This window comes from Orcinus orca, chromosome 15 (assembly GCF_937001465.1).
Source record: "Orcinus orca chromosome 15, mOrcOrc1.1, whole genome shotgun sequence".
NCBI lineage: Eukaryota > Metazoa > Chordata > Mammalia > Artiodactyla > Delphinidae > Orcinus > Orcinus orca.
The window spans coordinates 58,607,358-58,632,701 of record NC_064573.1 but is presented as its reverse complement, the minus strand read 5'-3'; the positions used below and the strand labels follow the sequence as shown (position 1 = coordinate 58,632,701).

Here is a 25,344-nt window from a genome sequence, read left to right as displayed (position 1 = left end):
GTTCTTCTGCCTCAGTTATTCTGCTATTGATTCCTTCTAGTATATTCTTTTTTTTTTTTTTTTTTTGCAGTACGCGGGCCTCCCACTGTTGTGGCCTCTCCCGTTGTGGAGCACAGGCTCCAGACGCGCAGGCTCAGCGGCCCAGCCGCTCCGCAGCATGTGGGATCTTCCTGGACCGGGGCACGAACCTGTGTCCCCTGCATCGGCAGGCGGATTCTCAACCACTGCGCCACCTGGGAAGCCCTCTAGTGTATTCTTCATTTCAGTTACTGTATTGTTCACCTCTGTTTGTTTGTTCTTTAATTCTTCTAGGTCTTTGTTAAACATTTCTTGCATCTTCTCGATCTTTGCCTCCATTCTTTTTCCAAGCTCCTGGCGCATCTTCACTATCATTATTGTGAATTCTTTTTCTGGAAGGTTGCCTATCTCCACTTCATTTAGTTTCTTTTCTGGGGTTTTATCTTGTTCCTTCATCTGGTACATAGCCCTCTGCCTTTTCATCTTGTCTATCTTTCTGTGAATGTGGTTTTTGTTCCACAGGCTTCAGGAATGTAGTTCTTGCTTCTGCTGTCTGCCCTCTGGTGGATGAGGCTATCTAAGAGGCTTGTGCAAGTTTCCTGATGGGAGGGACTGGTGGTGGGTAGAGCTGGCTGTTGCTCTGGTGGGCAGAGCTCAGTAAAACTTTAATCCGCTTGTCTGCTGATGGGTGGGACTGGGTTCCCTCCCTGTTGGTTGTCTGGCCTGAGGCGACCCAACACTGGAGCCCACCTGGCTCTCTGGTGGGACCAATGGCAGACTCTGGGAGGTTCTCACGCCAAGAATTACTTCCCAGAACTTCTGCTGCCAGTGTCCTTGCCCCCATGGTGAGCACAGCCACCCCCCACCTCTGCAGGAAACCCTCCAACACTAGCAGGTAGGTCTGGCTCACTCTCCCCTGGGGTCACTGCTCCTTCCCTGGGTCCCGATGCGCACACTACTTTGTGTGTGCCCTCCAAGAGTGGAGTCTCTGTTTCCCCATATCATGGGGAAATGTCAAAGTCCTGCATCAAAGTCCTGCAATCAAAGTCCTGCAGTCAAATCCCACTAGCCTTCAAAGTCTGATTCTCTAGGAATTCCTCCTCCCGTTGCCAGACCCCCTGGTTCGGAAGCCTGACGTGGGGCTCAGAACCTTCACTCCAGTGGGTGGACTTCTGTGGTATAAGTGCTCTCCAGTTTGTGAGTCACCCACCCAGCAGTTATGGAAATTGATTTTATTGTGATTGTGCCCCTCCTACCGTCTCATTGTGGCTTCTCCTTTGTCTTTGGATGTGGGGTACCTTTTTTGGTGAGTTCTAGTGTCTTCCTGTCGATGATTGTTCAGCTGTTAGTTGTGATTCAGGTGCTCTTGGAAGAGGTAGTGAGAGCACGTCCTTCTACTCCGCCATCTTGAACCAATCTCAATATTTAAATTTTGAATAAATTTTCTCAAAGGGAAAGAAGGAAGGAACTCAATCTATACTAAGTGATAAAAAGCAATTTAAAATATTTAATCCAAGTGAAAGGGCATGATAAAAATAATTCTAAATCAAGCCAGCAAAGAAACAATTTATATACCTATAGATACATATCATATACATATATCTAATTGATATACATATATGAATTCCTAATATATGTCTCCTATAATTAAATATGATATTGGCATATATGTATATATACATGAATTGTGGAGATTACATGAAATATTTTTATGTCTTTGATTACCAAAAGCAGTGGTAGACATAAAACAGACAAGAATGATAGTTTAAAATGACCTGGGCTTCATTTGTGGGCCAGCATCAAATCAGGGAATGACCTTAAGGAAGTTATAAACTCTTTGGACTTAAGTTTTTCCCATTTTGAAAAAATTAGCACTCTAAACACATGCATATAAAAAGTATTCAATCATACAGGTGGCCTAAACATGCCATTATATATTTTAAAGTAATTGTGTCAATGTAGTGCTTTATTTAATTAGTAGAATCCAGCATGTTATCTCATTTTGAAAAATCAAATACATGCAAAATATGGCTATAAAAATTATAAACGGAGGAAAAGTCAAACTCCAGATTTGAGCCATATCTGCAAGCCAATTGTCACCAGCTGTGGCAGGGTGCAGAGATGCAAAGGGTGCCCGGACATTTTATCACCATGACCCAGGATCCCTCCACGTTGTCGTAAGGCAGGAAAACGTGCAGCAGAAATGTAAGGACCCACTCAGCCTCGTGCTGATGTGTGTTGTGGCAGACTAGAAATTTCTGACTTGCTTAGAACTCCCAACAAATTAACTTTCCCACAGAGGCAATTTTTAAAGAGGTGACTAGATTTCTATCGTACTGATTACAAAGCACCACGCCTCACCGGGCACGGGCACAGTGAAGCACTGTAGCAACCAGAAATCAGAAAACAGAACACAGTCACAAAGAACGGGACCAAGATGAAAATTAAGTGACAGTGATGACAATAAAGAACTCAGCCGTGGCAACAGTGCGGCGGCCGTTCTGCTGGATCTGTTGGCAAATGGTGTCCATTTTCCACAAGGAAACTCCTTGCTTCCCCGAGAGCCTTCTGCAGGGGAGGGTATGCACATCTATGCAGAGTTTTAGTTTTCTTACAGGTAAAACCTAAACTCGGAAACTAGCCAGACGGGCTACAGTTTCACCACAAACCCAAAATCACAGGGTTCTGGTGTGGCAAATTACACCATGTAAGCAGATACCGCAGGGTGTGCTTCCTGGCTTCCTTCCACAGAACATTAGCCACTGCTGCAGGTAAACAGTGCTGGTGGGCAGGCTCCCCCCAAGCCAGGCGTGACTAACGTTGGCAGAGCTGATGTCACAGCAGTAGCGTCTGCCCGGATCACCTATAGATTTTATGGCAGAGGCTCTGGTCCCAGAGATTCTGATTCAACATGGGTGTGGTAATGGTGGTAGAGAATTAGGTGGGCAGGTATTTGTATTTTGTTTCATTTGGAAAGGTGGTTCAGCCATGCATTCTCAGATGAGGACCACTGATGGACTAGAACGGAGAACAAGAGCCACTCAATGCCCCATCACGGCCTGAACAGGTGCCGGTTGCCTACTGGGTCTCCTGTTCTAAGTGCCATTCACATACCTTTTGCATCTGGTCCTCCTGATGGCCCTTTAGGGTCGGTCACATTATTATGTCTATTTTATTTTATTTTATTTTATTTTATTTATTTATTTATTTTTGGCCGTATGTGGGCCTCTCACTGTTGTGGCCTCTCCCGTTGCGGAGCACAGGCTCCGGACGCGCAGGCTCAGTAGCCATGGCTCACGGGCCCAGCCGCTCCGCGGCATGTGGGATCTTCCTGCACTGGGGCACGAACCCGTGTCCCCTGCATTGGCAGGCGGACTCTCAATCACTGCGCCACCAGGGAAGCCCTATTATGTCTATTTTAAACATGAGGAAACAGAAGCACGGAGAGGGTAAGCCATAGGACCACGCCCACACAGCTAGCTCTGGGGTTTGAACCCTGCAGTCTGTAAAACTGCCGACATAGAGAAATTTGCAGACAAAAGGAACAGTCCATTCAAAAGAGACCAATTTTATGTTCCCCATTTAATAAATGCAGGGGAGAACATGTGACAAGCAGGCATCACTGTCTTCCCGTAGGAGGAAGCAGCAATGGCTTGCTACAAGGTATAAAAATGCCTCATGGTATATCTAAAAGTCCAAATTCTGTCTGGGACCAAAAATTGCCTTACCAGCTTAATACTATAAACTCCTAAGTCCATGCACACACAAAAAACATCAGACCAGCCAAAGGAAATTTATCCCCCACCTTTTTTTTACTCGTCTCCCACCTTCCTGAATACAATGACTCAATTTTTCAGTCATGCAAAATATAGTAATAGAACCTAACAGCAACATTATGAATGTTAACCCACTACTATCAATGTGGCTTGTATGATATGACGGCACATTTTTATACTGACACTGCTTCATATTATTAACCACCCTGCTATCATAAACACCGTGGCTGGGGAATATTTGCATTTTAAGTGATTTTCTATCAGTAAAAAAATTTTATTCCTTAAAAAAAAATTTATAGGGTTGCAATCTCTGTACACAGAGTTGGCAAAAGAACTTTCCCGGAGCACATTCATTGCTTTGTATGCAACTGAACCAACATAAATAAAATACATTTTTCAAAACTATTGCTCAGGTGCAAAATTTGTACTTAAAATGTAATCCATCCATACAGCCTGTCACCAAACTACTGTTCAGAAACAAACGAGGGTAAGTCTGAGCTTTCAACAAATCATGAACTCACAACCATCCCACATGTCTCTTTTAATAGACTATTTGGAGGTATAAAAATAACATTAAATACCTTTAACTACCAATTCTGCATAGTTGGATAGGCCAACTCCTCCATCGGTTCGAATCATGCAGCGGTATTTTCCAGCATCTCGTTTGGTTGTATTCATGACATTAAACGATGCTATGAATCGCCGGGAACTAGTCACCTTTATTTCCTTCAGAGGAGCATCCCGTACATCAATGCCCTGTAAACACGGGGATGGGGAGAGTAGAAAGAAACAATATCAGCTGTCAGATGGAACCAGGAAGACATCTGAAGGCACAGAATGGATGTTACTGATGTTACCTCCTTACAGATCTTGGTTCCACGGTTTATTAACCATGGCAGTTGTTCCAGGAAAACAGGTGCCCAGAAACTGAAATTCTGCCTCGATCAACACTTTCAGGATTTGAGGGATGCAAAATTAAGTGTTCAGAAATGTCTTTGGTTTTGCCCCTTTAAAATGTTCATTATGTTATTCTGCCTCAACAGCAGGAGAGGAAAAAGCACATGGAAAAATTCTTCATTTTGCTCTCAAACTATCAACATTTAGTCTTTCTGTAATACTTAATCATTTTTTTATACTTGGCTTGGAAACAAAATTAATTCGCACACTACCCTATGACTGACCTCATTTTATACATGAACTGATAAACAACTTATCAAGAGCTACATTAAAAATGTAAGTAGGTATTAGCGTAAGTTCTGAAGGATGAGTCTCAGCTTTAGGATTTTCTTCCTGGAGCCATCAGAACCAAGCAGAAGTAGGTGCTTAATATTGCCTGACACTGAAATGCTAGGAGAGATGTTCCTTTGCACATCCCACAGCCCAGGATCACAAAAAGCAGGTTCCAACACTGGAACAGTGTTGTCTTTACACTATCCCGGAGACATTAAGTCCTTAGTTACGCACACTTGGAAATCCATTCTATGCTTCCCACAGTTTAAAGCCTCAAGAAAGATGATAGATTTCAGTCCTATATATTCTTTTTCTTACAATTATCAGGAAAGAGGCTATCTTTAACATGTTATTTGCAAGTATTAAGGAGAAAACAATGGGCAAAGACCTTAAGGCAAATGCACGACACCAAGCATTATGTCCAATTATTCACCCAGCAACCATGCTGAGTGCCATCCACGTGCTGTCACTGTGTTAGGACACTAGGCTCACAACAGTGGACAACAGAAAAGTGGCCCCAGTGTTCACAGTAGCGCTTCAGTTGCTGGGGAATACAGGCTTGAAATGGATGCATGATCACCAATGATGGCCAGGGCAGGTGGCTGGCGGAAATCACAATGAGGCCGTCTTTAGATATGGTGCCATTTTGAGGAAGTGACATTGGAGCTGAGATCTGAAGGGTAAGTAGGAACTGCCAGGCAAAGGGGAGGGTGGAAGAAAAGGAGTGGCCCGGTCAGAGGAGAGAGAACAAGAGGCCCGGGGGAGGTGGGCACGCACCTGTGCATTCAGGGACTCACAGACCGTATGAAAATGTTTGTGTTTATAGGTATGAACACGCCAGGCTACCAATAATAAAACTCACCTGTAGAACTCAGTGATTTATATTAAGCACAGCCTTTTAGAAGCTTTTGCTGTGATATTTTCTTTGTCAGTATGTCCTAACAGACATGAGTTTGGGAGTAGACGGACCAGGGTGCCAAACCTAACGCCAGAGTGATTTATGCTCCTGGGGCCCCCCTTTCCTCATCTGTAAGGGGACAATACAACTGTCAGGGCAGTTGTGAGATGTTAAAGATATACATGCCCAAAGACACTTGCCTAATGATCGGGACCACAAGTCCCTGCCCGGATTCTGGACCAGCTGAGGGATGAGTTCAAGAAGAAAGGTGGACAGTTCAAGAAGAAAGGTGGACGTTTAGTACCCGTGGACCTGGCCCTGCAGAATACGCAGAACACGGCCGATGCGCGGTAACCATCGGCTTGCGAGAACTGAAGCACGGAATTAGACTCACCCACCCAGCCACGGGCCGCAATGCAAAACCACACCATCCCCGGCCCCCCACGTGGGGTGCTGCTGGCAAACTCGCAGGATGGAGGAAGGGCTGCTGTGGGGAGTGAGCTCCCAAAGGAGAGGCTGGGCCGGGCGTGCTCCCGGCTTCCGGTCCAGCAGCCGTGCGTGGAAAGAGACAAGGCATCCCGGTGCTGCGCGAGTACAGTTCCTGCCACAGCGAAGGAAACGTCGGGCCCGCGGAAGAACAGTTCCCACCATCTTTAGTACTAGCTGTCAAAACAGCCTTGTTAATAGCTTACAGTCATAGATCTGAATGTGACATTAAATATATACTTTATATATCCTATGTGAGTCTTTTTTATTACTAAATCCCATTAATTTGGTCTGACAAAGGGCACTGAGAAGTTAAACAAAACAACATCAATCCAGCATTATTAATTAATACAACAGGAGAAAGTATTTCTCTCTGTATTCATACATTGTCTCCCATCCTCTCCCCCAAATAAATATAATAAATAATTAAACTCTACCACTAGGAGTAACCTTAGATCTACTACTCTATAAAATTAAGTTTGTCTTTTTCAGACTGAAAAAAAACCTAATCTCGTTTTGAAAGAAAAAAAAAGAGCCCTGAAGAAAGGCATACTTCACATTTATAATTTGTTTTGTTTATTAACAATGACAAAAAAACGGCTATCTACTTATTTATTTACTTACTTGTGGCATGAATCTTGTAAGAATATACTTCTATAGTCATCTTGTAATATTTGTCCTAATGAAATAAGCCTGTCTCAAAAGAATGTTTATTCAAAAGAATTTTAAAGTATGCCCTTATGGATCCCTCACAAGTACTCAAGGATGTACTGAGGGCAGTCAAGGTTAAGAAAACCTCTGTGTTGGATTCATATATATGTTGAGAGGAGCTTTACTTCATAGCTGTTGACTTCATGCCACAAATTTATCCTTTAAAATAAACAGCTTCAAACTAACAGCTTTACAGAACTCCAATGAGTCACATGAACTCTCAGGAATGGGACTTTTTTTTAAGCCCATGTATTTAATCACACAGAAAGTTAGATTCAGCTTCTTCAAGAGAAACAGTATATAGAAAGGAGAAGAGTGCAGTTGCAATCATTTTAGCTTAGAATCCATATGCTATCATAAATCTTGCTTCAATCTGCAGGTATTTTCTATTACATCATTCACACGTAGGTGGATCCAAGCATTCATTCAACCCACACTTAATAAACATCTTTTATGAGGCAGGCACTCTACATATACAGGGAGCATGGGGTTAAGAGAATCATCCCTTACCTAATTGAATCCATAGTCTGGTTAGAAAAATAGACAGGTAAGGCACTAATTACACTACAGACCGAGGAACTGCCTGACAGAGTAAACCCAGGAAAAAGAGCCTCCTCACCAGCGAGGGGGGTGAGGGTTGGCTCTCTAGAAAGCATGACTTGAGGCCAGAACTGGGGATGCACAGGACTTTCTCAGGCAGTGAAGGAGGAAAAATGGAGCCAGTAAGTGAGAAGAGCTCTGTAAAAGTCAACAGCCAAGACAGCTGAACTGTGGGGCGGTAGGTTTATTCTATTCCACTAGAACACAATGTGCTCCTGGAATGGCAGGTGATGAGGCTGGAATGGTGGAGCCCACACCCAGGAATAGGACCTGTGGAGGGTTACAGTTTATCCTGATGCCAAGAACGCAAGGATTTTTGGCAAAAGGGTGACGTGAGCACATCTGTGGGTACAGTAAAGGCCCAAAGCAAGGAGTGTGGGAGCCCAACTGATGTTAAGGAAACTGGCTGTATTTTCTGCAAAAATCATAGTAACACATGACAAAAGGAGGGATGAGAGATAGGAAGGGAGGGATTCTAAAGCTATTTGGGAAATATAATCTATAAAAGTGGGTTACCATATGATCCAGCAATCCCACTCCTGGGCATATACCTGGAGAAAACCATAATTTGAAAAGATACATGCTCCCCAATGATCATAGCAGCATTATATACAATAGCCAGGACATGGAAGCAACCTAAGTGTCCATCAACAGACGAATGGATAAAGAAGATGTGGTACATATATACAATGGAATACTACTCAGCCATAAAAAAGATAGAAATAATGCCATTTGCAGCAACATGGATGGACCTAGAGATTATCACACTAAGTGAAGCAAGTCAGACAGAGAAAGACAAATATCATATTATATCACTCATATGTGGAATCTAAAAAACAATACAAATGAACTTATTTATAAAACAGAAACAGACTCGTAGACATAGAAAACAAACTTATGGTTACTAAAGGGGAAATGTCAGGGGAGGGATAAATTAGGAGGTTGGGATTAACATACACACACTACTATATATAAAATAGATAATCAACAAGGACCTACTGTATAGCACAGGGAACTCTACTCAATACTCTGTAAAAACCTATATGGGAAAAGAATCTGAAAAATAATGGATATATATACTGAATCACTTTGCTGTACACCTGAAACTAACACAACATTGTAAATCAACTATACCCTAATATAAAATAAAAATTAAATAAAAAAGAAAGAAAATTTTTAAAAGTGGGTTACACTGCAGTACCATCTTTCTCTTCTAGTAGATTATAAGTTCCTCAAGGTCATGAAACAGATGTATTCATTTTGTGGACATGGGTGCACAGGGAATAGAGCTCAATTAATATCTGCTGACTCTAGGAGTCATAGTCTCAGTGGAAAAAAGTTCCATAGGTAGGAAAGAAATGTGAGATTGTTATATTAACAGACTTATACCTGATCCTTACAACTGGACAGTGAATCTTTATTTGCAAGGGATACCAACAGGGAAAAATTAAAGGATATTTTAGAGGATCTGTGTGCCCCTCTGTCAGCAACACTGCCCAGTCATTGTAATCGTAGTAGGCAAAATAGCGGTCCCCAAAGATGTCGACTCCCTGGTCACCAGAACCTGGGAGTTTGCAGATGAGATTAAAATAAGGATCTATGGTATAAATGGAGGTATTTTGTAAAATAACCTTGAAACTGTAATTTGACATGTGTTTGGTCAGGTTGTGTCATGTTTAATTTGTTTTTTTTCCCTATTCTTTTTTCATTTGAAAACTATGTTAGCAATAATTAATTCAATAATTACCCCATTCTGCCATTAAAGGATATATTAGCACCATCAAAAAATAATAATAAAAAAATAAGGATCTAGAGATGGGAAGATTATGCTAGATTATCCAGGTAGGCCCAATGTAATGATAAGGTAGGAGAAAGTAGGAAGGTCAGATGCAGAAGGAGATGTGACCAGAGAAGCAAGTGCTTTGAAGACTGAGGAAGGGACCATGGGCCACGAAATGCAGGAAGCTTCTGGAAGCTGCAGAAACAAAGGACAGATCCTCCTCTACAGCTTCCAGAAGAAGCCAGCCCTGCCATCACCTTATTTCAGGACTTCTGACCTCCAGAACAGTGAGATAATGAAGCCACTAAGTTTGTGGTAACTTGTTACAGCAGCAATAGGACAGCAATACAATGAATATCAGGATATTGAAAACTCCTGTGGCTTTTCAGAGATGCGCAATAGTCATGAATACTGATTTGTCAGAGTTACACAGCAAATCTTTAAGGCCAGTTTAGGCCTTATGGGCTAGCAACAGTTCTATTCAAAAGCCGTCACTGTAGCCAAAATAAAATAACAAAGTTGGAGAACTCACACTTCTCAACTTCAAAACTTACTACAAAGCTACTGTAATCAAAACACAGTGTGGTACTAGCATAAGGACAGACATAGACCAATGGAATAGGATAGAGAACCCAGAAATATACCCTCACAGGTCTGGTCAGTGGATTTTTGACATGGGTGCCAAGACCATTCAATGGGGATATGATACTTTTTTCAACAAATGGTGCTGGTAAAACTGGACATCCATGTGCAAAACAATGAACTTGGCTTTCATTTTATACAAAATTAAATCAAATGATCAAATACCTAAAATTAAGAGCTAAAAGTATAAATCTCTCAGAAGAAAACATAGGGGGAAATCTTCATGATCCTAGATTTGGAATTGATTTCTTAAATACAATGCAACAGGCAACAAAAGAAATCACAGGCAACAAAAGAAATCAACAAAAAAATCACAGGCAACAAAAGAAAAAAATAAGTAAACTTGACTTCATCAAAATACAAACTTTTGTGCATCAAAGGACACTACCAAGAGAGTAAAAATACAACAACAGAATGAGAGAAAATATTTACAAATAACTTATCTCATAAGGGATTAATATCCTGAATACATAAAGAAGCTCTACAACTCAGCAAAAGAACAGCAACAAAAACCAAACAATCCAATTTTAAAATGCGCAAAGGACTTAAAGAGACATTTTCCCCAAAGAAGATACAGAAATGACCAATAAGCACATGAAAAGATGCTCAACATCATTAGCCATTAGGGAAATGCAAATCAAGACCACAATGAGATATCACTTCATACCCAGTAGAATGGCAATTATACCCAAAAAAAAGAAAGAAAGGAAGAGAAAAGAAAAGAAAAAGAAAAAGAATAAGCATTGGCAAGGTTTAGTTTACTTTTTGTTACAGATCATTTTAATTTAAATAAAATTTGAAATAGTGGTTTTAAATATATATATATTATATATTATGATATATAGTATATATATGATATTATATATATTATATATCATAATATATGATATATATAATATATGATATATATGATAATATATATATATGATCTCTTCATTTAAATTTCTTGTGATATCTGTAGAATTTTTCATAGCATTAGATAATTTCAAAAACATGCTTTTTAATGTTTTCCACTGTATGGCTGTAGCCATTATTTATATAAGTAGTTCTCTATTGCTACACATTTAAATTATTTATATATGTCACTATTATAAATGATCTTAGAACAATCCCTATTTCCTAAAATTATTAGGTCAAAAGGGAATGAAAATTTTAAGGTTATTTTTTTGGATGAATAACCTAAAAATCTCTATAGAGAGTTATTATCTATTTATAAGAATTGTGTTTTTTGGACTTCTCTGGTGGCACAGTGGTTAAGAATCCGCCTGCCAATGCAGGGGACACGGGTTCAAGCCCTGGTCCAGGGAGATCCCATGTGCCGTGGAGCAACTAAGCCCGTGCGCCACAACTACTTAGCCTGCGCTCTAGAGCCCATGAGCCACAACTACTGAGCCCACGTGCCCCAACTGTTGAAACCCGTGTGCCTAGAGCCCATGCTCCACAACAAGAGAAGCCACCGCAGTAAGAAGCCCGCACACCGCAACAAAGAGTAGCCCCCGCTCACTGCAACTAGAGAAAACCCGCAGGCAGCAACAAAGACCCAAGGCAGCCAAAAAAATAAATAATAAATAAATAAATAAAACCTTCCTTTAAAAAAAAAATTTTGTTTTTTAATGGGAATTCAAATGGCTCCTAAAATCAAGTTATTTTCCAACTCCTTTTAAATACTACAAACAGATCAAACAGGACAGGGAATTGGCCTAAATCACTGACCTTTTCTTATTAATATTTCCAATACAATAGGGGGAAAAATCAGCTTATCTTGGGTAAAAGATCAAATATTCAGAAGAATATTTATATTTCTGTGGTACTGCATGCCTTTTATGGTACAAATTCATTTATTCTCTTAATCGATAGCAATTTTTTTTTTTTTTTCCAGTACGTGGGCCTCTCACTGTTGTGGCCTCTCCTGTTGCGGAGCACAGGCTCCGGATGCACAGGCTCAGCGGCCACGGCTCACGGGCCCAGCCGCTCCGCGGCATGTGGGATCTTCCCGGACCGGGGCACGAACCCGTGTCCCCTGCATCGGCAGGCGGACTCTCAACCACTGCGCCACCAGGGAAGCCCTCGATAGCATTTTTAAATTAAAATAATTCCCACTTTTAATATTTTGAAGAATGATAAATTCCCTATAATACTATATGAGATGCTGTCTAACTCTGACCTCTTTCCATCAGGCAAGGATGCTCCTTGAGACTCATGTATTCAGTATCCATAAGTGGATATTCCCCAAAATGGAAAATACAAACCAAACTAAGTAAGATTAAGTGTGCTTAAGATAATTTAACTGAAGAGCATGTAGCACTACTAAAATGTATATTTAGAATTAGGGACGCATGGCAAAATTTAAATATCTATAAGATTAATTACTCAGATTGACTCATTTAAATTTGTGGCATCACCAGGAATTTCATGCAAGTCGAAAATCCCACTTGGAAAACGTGAGCAGAATAGCTGCCTGAAGACTGTCGACCACTGAGGCCACACGTAAGGGGAATGAGATGAGCAGAGAAACAAACCAGGAAAGGCGGGAGGGAGAGGCAGGGAGACGGAGAGAACAAAAGGAAGAGGAAGAAGTGAGACCCGCAGAGAAAGAAGGGGCGATGCCAGTGCCAGATGGAAAGGGACAGGACAGGAGAGGGGGGGCGCCCCAAGAAAAGGACCAAAGACCATGGGGACAGGGACGGGGGGAGGATTAAAACGAGAACAGATCACGTGCCCAAACACCAGAGAAAGATGCGCTTCTGAGGGCCATATTCATTCTTTCCCTTTGAAATCCTGGCATTCACACTTTAATCCTGGTCTTATTTCCTGAGGCTGAATACATTCAGCAGGTCCAACAGCACCTGTCGGTTCTGTATTAGCCCAGTTCTCAGATCACGTGCGTCAAGATGATTGGTTTAAGAAGATGTGTCATATATATACAATGGAATATTACTCAGCCATAGAAAAAGTGAAATAATGCCATCTGCAGCAACACGGATGGACCTAGAGATTATCATACTAAGTGAAGTGAGTCAGACAGAGAAAGACAAATATCATATGGTATCACTTATATGTGGAATCTAAAAAAAGGATACAAATGAACTTATTCAAAAAATGGAAATAGACCCACAGAAATAGAAAACAAATTTACGTTACCAAAGGGGAAAGGTGGTGGGGGAGAGATAAATTAGGGAGTAATATATACACACTATTATATAAAAAAGAGATAACCATCAAGGACCAATTGTATAGCACAAGGAACTATACTCACTATTTTGTAATAACCTATAAAGGAAAAGGATCTGAAAGAGAATGGGTATATATATATATATATATCCATTTTTTTAAACATCTTTATCGGAGTATAATTGCTTTACAATGGTGTGTTAGTTTCTGCTTTATAACAAAGTGAATCAGCTATACATATACATATGTCCCCATATCTCCTCCATCTTGCGTAATACTGAAAGGGATTTAGGCACTGAATGGGTAACTGAACAGACTGATTTTTAAGATGCCTTTTGGTCCCCAGATACTCTTCCTTAGGTCAGAATTCAACAGGGAAGGCAGGGAACCATGGCTGGCCCATTTTCTCTGATGCTGGACGATGTGAAAGGGCCGAGTCCCTCTCCTTGTCTGCCTCTCCCCACGACAGGGAGGACCAGACGTGACAATGTGCTCAGAACCTGGGGTACCCCTGAGCAGCAAGGAAACTATGGGGAGACTGTTATTCCCGCAAAACAAAATGATGAAAATGTCCACTGGGTAGAGACAGCACCTTTGTCAGGCAGTTTTCTCTCAATTTCACAGAGTTAGAAGAGGCGGCCCTGACAAGGACTGGAGAGCTGGTTCTTAACAGCATTACAGCAGGACAATGAGGCATCACCAAGGATGGGACTGCGATTGTTCTTTAGAATATGAGTTTCCCCATAAGAGAGGCTCCGAGTCCTCAGGACAAAATCCCCGGTTCCAGGCAGAGCTCGGCACCAGGTGTCCAGGTGTTAAAGAAACTGCTGACCCATCTTTTGTCAACTTAATGAGACAACCATAACGGCCAAATCTGCAAGGAAATGATCTTAATGGGTTAAATGCAGCTTTTTAGAAAAGCAAGAGCATCTTCAAACACGCGTGCATTTCAATTTGAGCAAGCCTGAAAAGAAGTCCTGATAGTTATTTAAATTAGACTTCCAACCTTCTTTCTGCGGTGGACTAACTCTAGGACTTCTAAATGAGCAGTAATTTACCAGCAAAAAAAGATACATATTAAGCCTTTCAGAAAGAGTTTTGCAATAATCAGAGCAATGATTGAAAGAAATTGAGGTCTGGGCAGTTAGCAGCGCTGGGAGCAAATGAATCCCATTTTGGAGCCACTCTGAGTGCAGGGGCCAAGAGAAGATACAGGAGAGCCATTCGCCCCTCCTTAGCCATACGGGTGAGGATTAAACCGCACTTTCATTTCTTTAATAGAGAAAATAGTCCGTCTCGCTCCACTTTCAAATATGCCCATTTGTAAGATACCGGTTGAAATTCTTACCACTGGGATCACTAATAGTATCAGCAGAGCCAGGAATAATTTTGTTTAAAACATTTCCTGTAATCTAAATCCAATAATAACTGAATACCTCAACAAGTCTACTTTCTGGAGCCCATGTATTTTTTAATTTTAATAACTCAGATGGTACTGACCTTTGATTTCTATCCCATAACCAAGCTAACACAAATATTTATCAACTTGGAATACTGAACCAGAAGTTCTTATATACTGTGAATATCTATTGACATGTATTCTTCAACTGGCTAATGGGTATACAGATAGCCAAAGTAACATATTATTCGAACATATGATAGTCTTATAGGCATATTCAAGTAAAGAATTTGATTACAAAAATTTAGAACCTCATTCTGATATTTAGACATAGTTCAATATATGTTTACAATACATGAATAATATTTAACAACCTGTGTTTAAATTTTATTTAAAAGTTCATCCAAATAATATAGGATATATATAATGAATGCAGTAATTAGAAATACCAAAAAAAAAAAAAAAAGAAATACCAATGAAATGAGAAGTTCTTTAGTCTTAAAATCTGTTGACGGGACTAATCTAGCCACATCAAACTAAGGAACCTGATGCTGACTGACATTTCCTGTTGGGTTAAAGGTTTGGGTCTGCAAAGCTAGGACTTGACCCTGTTTACTTCAAAACTGTGATAACAGCACTTGACCATGAGGAAGATGGCAGAACCTACCGAGTTGTCCATAATCTAAGAGGCAAGGCTAGTTAAACATAAACAAGGCTAAGAACGTCACTTTTCCCCAATCAATATGCCTTAAAACATACAACTCTTTTCTGAAAACATAGTTGAAAGAAGATAAAGGCGCAAGATAAAGGTTAAAAGCCCTGTAGTTCTGAATTTGAATTGTTAATACGATCTCAGGACAGGCTTTATTCTTAAATGTGTGTATGTGTGCATACGTATATATCCCAGCTCCATAGGATGGGAAGATCCAGAAACAATAATGAGTAGGAATAAGCAACTCTGTGATCAGATTGTAAGTTCTAATTACCAGTTCCCCCTGAAAAAGAACCAGCGCTCCTTGGAGAAACGGCCAATTCTAGGTCATTAAGGTGGAAAATACAAGCCTGGAACATACGGTTACACCACAAAGCAAGAAAGCCATCGAGATGGTCCAGGTCAGGTAAACCCCACTGTTTAGGGGTGGAAGATCTGAGCAGCAATAAAGATAATAAGTGCGATGGATCGAAACTCATCAAATGTGTTTATATCCACAGGTTGATGATGACAATGATGACATCAATGACAATAATACTACATAACCCCTTTGGTCACTTGTGAACTACCAGTGAACTACCTCACTATTTTTGACAATTTGCTTAAAAGGACAAAAATATCAAGTATCAATACCACCTTCCCTTTACGATTTATATACCAGGATACCCAAATGGTTGATAATGGGAGAGCTTTTTTCTTTTTAGAAGTATTCTAGTGACTAAACAAAGAAGGACTGAGAATGGGACAGTTCTACAACCCTGAATGAATTAATGACCCTAGGAATGATCATCAGTGGCTGATAACATCACAAAAGGAGACATAATTTGCAAGAAACACAGCAGTCAGAACACGTTAAATGACGCTACCATAGGGCAATAAGCAAAACTCAAAACACAGGAGGACTGTGCAGGACAAACCCACTTTCCACAACAATAACAACCATCACAAATGGAGGGAAATGAACAGGGAGCCTAAAGATAAAAAGGACTTAAGACACTCCCCACCCAATTGCAAAGTGTGAACTTTACTGCAATCACAAATGAAACAACTGCTAAAAGAAATAAAGTTACAAGACAGCCAAGGATATATGAACACTGTTTTCGCAGGGCATACACGGTGATTATTCTATTTTTTTTTTAAGAGCTCTTATCTTTTAGAGCAGGGGTTTGAGGCTAAGTCCATCCTGCCACCTGTTTTGTACAGCTCGCAAGCTCAGAATGTTTTTTACATTTTTTAAATGATTGAAAAAAATCCAAAGAAGAATAGTATTTTGTGACAATGAAAATGACATGAAAGTCAAATTTCAGTGTCCATACATAAAGCTGTATGGAGAACAGCCACATTCATCCATTTTTGTGTTGTCTGTGGCTGCTTTCCTGCTACAATGGCAGAGATGAAGAGCTATAACTAAGACCCTGTGCCCTACAAAATTTACTATCTGGCCCTTTGCAAAAAAAGTTTGCCAACTCCTGTTTTAGAAAACATTTACAAGTTACATGATATGATGACTAGGACTGCTTCAAAATCATCAGAGGGGGAGCAGGTGGACACACAGAGGAAGTAACTTGTCACATATTGTTGGTTTTGAAGTCGGATGCTGGGTATATTGAGTTCATGACATCATTCTGTCTACCTCTGTATACATTTATAATTTCTATAATAAAAATAAAAATAGGAGTTTACTGTCTATGAAAAAGATAACCAACAAGGACTTACTGTGTAGCACAGAGAACTATATTCAGTATTTAAAAAGAAAAGAAAAAATATAAATAAAGAAAATAATTCTAAGAAGCAATTAGAAGGAAATCTCTCGTTTTTGTATTTTTGAACGACTACTTTAACCATCATAATTTCCCCAGGAAAAATAGATGGTTTTGCTGCTGGCTTATAAATACTCCAAAGCTATAGGAATCAAAGAACCATTTTGTCCAGGTGTCATTCACCTCCTGCAAAAGCATCAAGTCACTATATTGTAAAGATGCCACCACAGTAGAAGAAAAAATGCAATTTGGGAAAGGGGAGTAATATGCCAGGGGTAGCAGCCCCAAGCTGTAGCAACATTTGAATAACTATTATAATAATCATACACCCAGACATGGAAAGTGTATACTATACTATTCTTGAATGAAAGCAATCATCAGCTTCTAAACCTTCAGGGTAAACAGAAACTCCATTAGTTTGTCACTTGTCCTTTGTGCTTAGTGGACATCACTTCTTATCACAGAAAAAACATAATTTTCTTTTTCTTTTTTTTTGCGGTACGCAGGCCTCTCACTGTTGTGGCCTCTCCCGTTGCGGGGCACAGGCTCTGGATGCACAGGCTCGGCGGCCATGGCTCACGGGCCCAGCCACTCCGTGGCATGTGGGATCTTCCCGGACTGGGACACGAACCCGTGTTCCCTGCATTGGCAGGCGGACTCTCAACCACTGTGCCACCAGGGAAGCCCTCTTTTATTTAAATAAATTTATTTATTTACTTATTTATCTATCTATCTATCTATCTTTGGCTGTATTGGGTCCTCGTTGCTGCACGCGGGCTTTCTCTCGTTGCAGCGAACGGGGGCTACTCTTCATTGCGGTGCGCGGGCTTCTCATTGCGGTGGCTTCTCTTGTTGCGGAGCACAGGCTCTAGGCATGCGGGCTTCAGCAGTTGTAGCACACGGGCTCAGTAGTCGTGGCTCATGGGCCCTAGAGCGCAGGCTCAGTAGTTATGGCGCATGGGCTTAGTTGCTCCGCGGCATGTGGGATCTTCCTGGACCAGGGCTCAAGCCTGTGTCCCCTGCATTGGCAGGTGGATTCTTAACCACTGTGCTACTAGGGAAGTCCAAACATAATTTTCTTACACTTGGACAATAGCCAATTCCCTTTGCTTTGAACAAAGGGAATGAAGGGTTGCTTTTTTATACGTAGGAGAGATACAGAAGAGAATAACGACCTGCTTTATAATTTCAAAGTTCATCCTCTATAGGAACCACTTGACTGCCACCGTGTGCCTGTCTCAGAGGTCTCTGGCCTTATCCCAAACAGGGTCCCTCTAGGACTACAAGTGGCATGCTTTGTTTTCCATTTCATTTCTCTGGTCCTAAAGACATTTTTGAAATCAAAACCCATCAAAAATTGTCGTGTTTCTTCCCTCTCTCTTTTCTAGGTACATAATTCCAGGTTACCAGACTGAAAATCTCCTAGAACTTTCAAGGTTACCTAAAGCAGATATGTTTACCTCCTAGCTAAAACATTTTCCATTTTTTCTCTTCCCCTTCCAAAAAGAAGAGACAGAAGAGGAAAAAACCAGAGATTCTAACAGTGTCCAAACTCTCCAGGACCCTCACTCCAAGGCCTGCATCACTAACAGGAGACAGAAGAGACAGTGTTTAGTATTCTCAGCCCTCAACCACGGGACTTCCAGAGCAGCGCTTTCTCCACCTTCCCTTCTCGTGACACAGCTGCGGATTCTTGGAAGCAAGAGAAACAAATGAACCTTTTGATAAATATGAGAAAAAAAACAGAACAAGTGCTTTTACAGGACGCGTGGTTCTTGGGTCCAAAGCAAGCAGTCCTTAAGGCTAGCAGTTGATGCCTTTCTCTTCTGTCCTCCAAAATGAACCATCTTGACCTGCAGTTTTCACAGTACAGTTCCACAGCCTGGCCCAGAGGCCTTCAGATTGCAGTGGAGGGAAACGCTCCAGCTGCTCCTGCTGCATCCTCCTCAAAGCACCAGCTGTTTACACCTTTTTTGACTGAGACAGGTAATATAACAGAGTAAAATTCATTAATTAATTTCTCTCAGAATCCCCTTAGATATGTCCTACTCTTTCATCCATGTAAAATAAATCTTTAAATGAAGGTAATCCAAAATCATATAAGTTAAAAGATATGGTGTATGCTTTCAAGGCTGCTGGTGGTTTCAGGCTGAATGTTCAACAGTATATCATATATGTGGATATTTAACTGACTAAATAATGGATGTGATTTCAACCACTCAAAATTTTAAGGAGCCAGTGGTTCCTATAGCAACTGAAGACAGTCCTCTTTGTGTCTTCCTGGTATTTTCTTTTTAAAATTTATTTATTTTATTTACGTTTTTGCCTGCATTGGGTCTTCATTGCTGTGCACGGGCTTTCTCTAGTTGTGGCGAGCAGGGGCTACTCTTTGTTGTGGTGTACAGGCTTCTCATTGTGGTGGCTTCTTTTGTTGTGGAGCATAGGCTCTGGGTGCGTGGGCTTCAGTAGTTGTGGCACACGGGCTCAGTAGTTGTGGCTCACAGGCTCAGTAGTTGTGGCACACGGGCTTAGTTGTTCCACAGTATGTGGGATCTTCCCAGACCAGGGCTCGAACCCGTGTCCCCAGCATTGGCAGGTGGATTCTTAACCACTGCGCCACCAGGGAAGCCCCCGGTATTTTCTATGACAGTAAGTGATGTTAAATTTATGCTTTGATATATAGGGTCTAAAAACACCCATGTTAGGTTTGATAAGGGAGCCATAATTTTACTCCTTTTCAAATCATTTTATGGCTTTTATATATAATTACAAAATGGTTCTGATATACAGCTGTGATGTTTTTCCCACAGAATCTGTGAAGGAAACTAAAAATCACTGAGAAAGGTTGACCAAATATACACATTCCACAACACAGAAGCCAAGGCAATAGTACACGCACAAGAGTAAAATTTTCATTTTAAATGTCAATAAAAGGTATCACTTAAATTACTATATGATGTTTATGAATCCATGAAGAAATGTTTGGGTCTTTGTGCTATGCGAGAGGCATTACAGTTAAGGACATAGAGTCTAGACTTAGATGGCTTGGTTCAAAACCCAGACCTTGCTACTAGCAATGTGCAAATGGAAAAACCACTGAAACTTCCTGAGGCCCATTTTCTTCTTCCATAAATGGGCACATAAAAGAGTTCTCCTTGGGATCAGTTAAGGGAAAAAATGGCTAAACACACCCTAGCACAGCACTCAGCAAACAGTGGGACTCAGCAAAAGGAGTTATAATTATTTTATTTCAAACACATCTGTTGAAGCTAGTAATGTAAATATTATTAATACAATGTACATATTCATTCATGAACCAAATTATACAGGTCAGAGGAGCTATGAGAATCATTTTAAGTTACCAAAATCTCAGGATTTTCCTTTTTCGCTCAAAAAGGTCTAAAATTATCTGAGCTCAGAAAAGCAATGTGAGAAACTTATTAGACTGGTGAAAATGCTTTTTTCACCATTGTATAGGTCATACCCAGTTAAGAGGAATGATATAGCAAACTCTCAGTAGAAAACAATACCACTTGGCCAGTAACCAAAAAAAAAAAATTAATCCCAAGTGAATATAATTTTTCAAAGAGCAAGCTTCCCAAATTAAAAGCTCATATTGAATTATATTCCATACCAAAAAAATGAGTGGGTGGGGTTATTCATCAATTACTATGACACAGGTCTGCTGTCATGATGAGAACTCAAGAGGACCAGCTTTATTAGACCTATATTTCTATTACCATTTACTGAGGTCCAATGGCAAGAATTTTTTTTTTGAAGGGGGGAATTAAAGAAAAAAAATTTACAATAGAGAATTAAAAAAGCCTAGGGAAAGGTTACAAGAAATGAAGGAAAAGTGATGATGTATTGATCACATTTTCTTCTAAAATTATTCAAACTCTGCATGATACTTGCTGTATGTTCTGAAACAGCAGAAAAGACACCACCAGATTCTATCCATCCCTCTTCTCATCAAACACCATCCCTCTGAAGATGAACCACAGACCTAAAAGAAGCATTCCAAAAAGACAGTTTGTGCCTGTTTTCCTGGTCCAACTATGAACCTTTGGGACTCCCCTGCAGGAGACACCTGGTCGTTCAGGCATCTGTAAGCCATGAGCCATGAGCAGGTTTACTGAAGATTTGTTATGTGACAGGTACCCTTCTAGGTGCTGGGTTGCACCAGTGTTTTTAAGAGGGTACTTCAGAGTAATGTCATCTGATTTCCTTTTCTATTTCTGTGAATTGATGCACGTTATGAAGTCATTTTAAAATGCTATTCTGGTACCTTACTTCTAATAAACACCAAAGGATGTTTGCTAAAAGAAAACAACTCAAATTATATTCAGCTATAATGGTTCCAAGGTTAATGCAGATATTTTCATAGTAAATCTGAGACTATTTGGTTAAAAGGATAATATTTGAAATACAAGGTCACTCAGGGAAGAAAAATGTCCAAGAGACAAAACTTACTAATTTATACATAAGCAAAAATATTTTTACATATAATTGACTTTCACTAGCAAAATGGAATTATCTATAATAAATATAATAATTGGATAGATGACTGTGTTAAAGTTCTCTACCTCTTCTGAGCTGGTTTTCTCATTAATAAAATGAGGAATTTAATTTGAAGATTGTTCCAAATTCAGAGGTGACATAATTTTGTGATTCTAAAAAGTGGGCCATTTAAAAATGATGGGGCCTCTAAGATCTGTTGAGAGAAAAGTATGATTTTCCAGCTTTCCTTCACCAGCTTCTATTCACCCAACAGGCACGTGTCAATCCCGGGTTTTATCAAAGCCTCCATCCGTCGACCTTCGAAAAGGCATCTCCACTGCCTCCTTGTTTTCTGCCATGTGTCCTGAGGGCCGAAGCGCCTTCATTTCCACCCACTTCTGAGTTTGATGTGGTAGCTGAGTGCTGTAGATTAAATGTTTGCATCCCCGCCAAATTCATATGATGAGACCTGCTCCCCACTGTGATTGTACTGGAGGTGGGGCTTTTGGAAGGTATTTAGGTTTAGATGTGGTCGTGAGAGTGGAGCCCCCATGACGGGATTAGGGCCCTTATAAGGGGATGAAGAGCCCAGAGGATGCAAGTGATGATGCAGCAAGAGGATGGCAGTCTGCAAACCGGGAGCTGGTCCTCTCCAAGGACATGCACGCTGGCCCGTGATCTTAGACTGCCAGCCTCCAGAACTGTGAGAAATAAATATTTGTTGTTTAAGCCCCTCAGTCTATGGCATTTTTGTTACAGTGGCCCGAGCTCACTAAGATATGGAGTAAAAAGAGTAAGGAATTGGACTTCCTGGTGGTGCAGTGGTTGAGAATCCACCTGCCGATGCAGGGGACACGGGTTCAAGCCCTGGTCTGGGAAGATCCCACATGCCGTGGAGCAACTAAGCCCGTGAGACACAGCTACTGAGCCTGTGTTCTAGAGCCCATAAGCCACAACTACTGAAGTCCGTGTGCCACAACTACTGAAGCCCACGCGCCTAGAGCCCATGCTCCACAACAAGAGAAGCCACCGCAATGAGAAGCCCACACACCACAACGAAGAAGAGCCCCCGCTCGCTGCAACTAGAGAAAGCCCGCGTAGCAACGAAGACCCAATGCAGCCAAAAATAAATAAATAAATAAGTAAATTTTATTTAAAAAAAAAAAAGAAAAGAGTAAGGAATGGAAGAGCCTCTACAATGTATCAAAAATGAATTGAAGGGCAGAAATTATAAAAGTGCCCCAAACTGGACCAGATGCAGAAGAGGGCAAAGTGGGCTGTATTCCCTGGAAAAGAATGTGCACACACCATCTTCAGATTTACCAGTGTCGATATCAGCTTTGGTGATTCATTGAAAAGCTGAAAGAGGAATTATAAATATTAATTCCCAAGAGAAACAAGCCTATGGCAGAAAATAAAATTTTAAATACTTCAGAAAGAAAAATAGTAATTGTAATACAATAATATGTGGCTTAAAGGGTCAATGACTGTATAAAAATGTGTAACTCAGAAACTGCCCATCAACAAATAACATTTAAGTATAAAAAAAGAACATCTAAAATCCTATTTTCTCTTCTCAGTATCTTAAATATAAACATACTCTTAAGATATTTCAAAATGTAGGCTCCACAGTGACCAGAAAGTTGATAATACCAAGAAATACATGGTCCTGTTTTGGGTGCTTGAATTGTTTTGCAAATACATTTCACTTGAGTGTCTCCCATGGTTACAGCCCAGTTGGACGCAAAGATCACTATATCTGATAGCACGTAGCAAGTATCCTCAGCAGATTCAATGCACATCAGTTTTTTACTACATAAAAATAGTTTGATAGATGCTGTCTTCCTCCTGCACACTGTCTGGAAGGTCTTTTAGATGCTTTGCAGCTACAATAATGGAGGTTCATGAGCTGTGTTTTATTTCCTTGTTCTGTATTCTAGAAAGACCAATTCCACACTGACAATAACCTGTGTGGCCCATGGATGAGATGGAGAAAATGGAAGCAGATGGGACACATCTGCTAACCATAAACATTTCTTCATTAGTGTCATCCTCAGATTTATGTGTGTTATGTGTTTGTGAAAGACTCTGACATTGATCATATTTAATCTATATTTTTAAACAATCAAACCACTGGCCATTTTTCATAGACGTGGATCAAGATGTACATGTAATACAGATGGACTTTTTTGTTGTTGTTGTTGTCAAGCTGCCTCCTGGATGTAAATTACGTAATGTCAGTTACATCCAAATCCTTCTAAAAAAGTAGTAAGGGCATATTACCTATTCACCTAGCTCGGGATAGGAGAAGCCAGCACAGCAGAGTGGAATTAATCAGTGGTGAAGTAAAAATGAAAAAACAGGGGTGTGCTATTCCCAGCTATGCCATTTCCCTTTTTGAACCTCGCCAACCCTGCACCTCAAAAGCCTCATCTATAAAAAAGAAGTACAAAACCATGGGATACACCATGAAACTCCACAAAGTGCCTACAGTAGGACTCAAAAGACTATAATGCAAATGATTGTAAATGATCACACTTCGCAGTATCAATGTTCCTCCAATAAAGGATGTATTATTTATTTCTAAATCTTGACTTACTATTGGGAAGATTCAAATGATAGAAAAACCTAAACATTTTTTTATTCAGTTTTCTGCCTGAATCTTAGAATTATTTTGAGGATCCAAGGGAGTTCAGATGCAGGAAAGCATTTTTTTTTTTTTTTTTTGCAGTACGTGGGCCTCTCACTGTTGTGGTCTCTCCTGTTGCGGAGCACAGGCTCTGGACGCGCAGGCTCAGCGGCCATGCCTCACGGGCCCAGCCGCTCCGCGGCATGTGGGATCTTCCCGGACCGGGGCACGAACCCGTGTCCCCTGCATCGGCAGGCGGACTCTCAACCACTGCGCCACCAGGGAAGCCCAGGAAAGCATTTCTGAAAGTGTTAGAACATTCAGGTAGGAAGGAAGAAAAGTCCATATTCATACCTCCAAGACTAGAGAGGCCTGGTCTAGTTTTCCAGGTCTGCTTCTCCCCACAACTTGTAAAGAATTGCCTGAAGCAAAGGGCCAGGGCACAGGCAAGAGAGCAGAAGGACTCTGTGAAACCATCCCCTGCCACAAATCCCGATGGCTGCTGGAAACCATCTCACACAACACAGGTTAATAGAAGCCATCCTTGCAAGCGAAAGACCCTTTTCTTATTTCATCAGCTGCTAACGAAATAAACATCTCCCCCCAGAATGCCTATCTAAACAGAGGAAAGAAATTATTGAACACTAAAACTATTCTAACATCACAAAGACTCACAAACCACATAGCAGGCTGAGTCCAGGACAAACTCGGTGTCGCTTAGAATTTCAAAGTCATCCCAGTTCTGTCTTACCCTCCGTCCCTTCTTGACACGACCCTTCTTGAAAGCTGCAGGACAATATGCAGTCATTGATGATAAGAAGGGCAAGAGAAGATGGGGTAATTGGCAAAGAGAGGCATTAATGGATTGACTGGGAAACAATTTATCAACACTATGATTAAATTTAATAGAATGAAACAAGACGGACCTGGTAGGTGGGAAATTTATCATGAGAGTTAGATTGAGGCTACCCCAGATCAATTAAATCAGAATCCAGTGTAGACCACACTTTTTTTTAACTCTCCATGTGATTC

General features: G+C 40.7%; 1 protein-coding gene across 6 annotated transcripts in view; it reads right to left on the bottom strand.

The window, feature by feature from the left end:
• The window catches only part of PTPRM (protein tyrosine phosphatase receptor type M), a 746,259-nt gene that overhangs the window by 419,264 nt on the left and 301,651 nt on the right, over positions 1-25,344 (bottom strand). For all 6 annotated transcript variants that reach the window (XM_004275949.3, XM_049698267.1, XM_049698268.1 and 3 more), the window contains exon 6: positions 4,376-4,550. In XM_004275949.3, the coding sequence (XP_004275997.1) occupies positions 4,376-4,550 (175 nt within the window). The remainder of the gene's footprint in view (positions 1-4,375; positions 4,551-25,344) is intronic.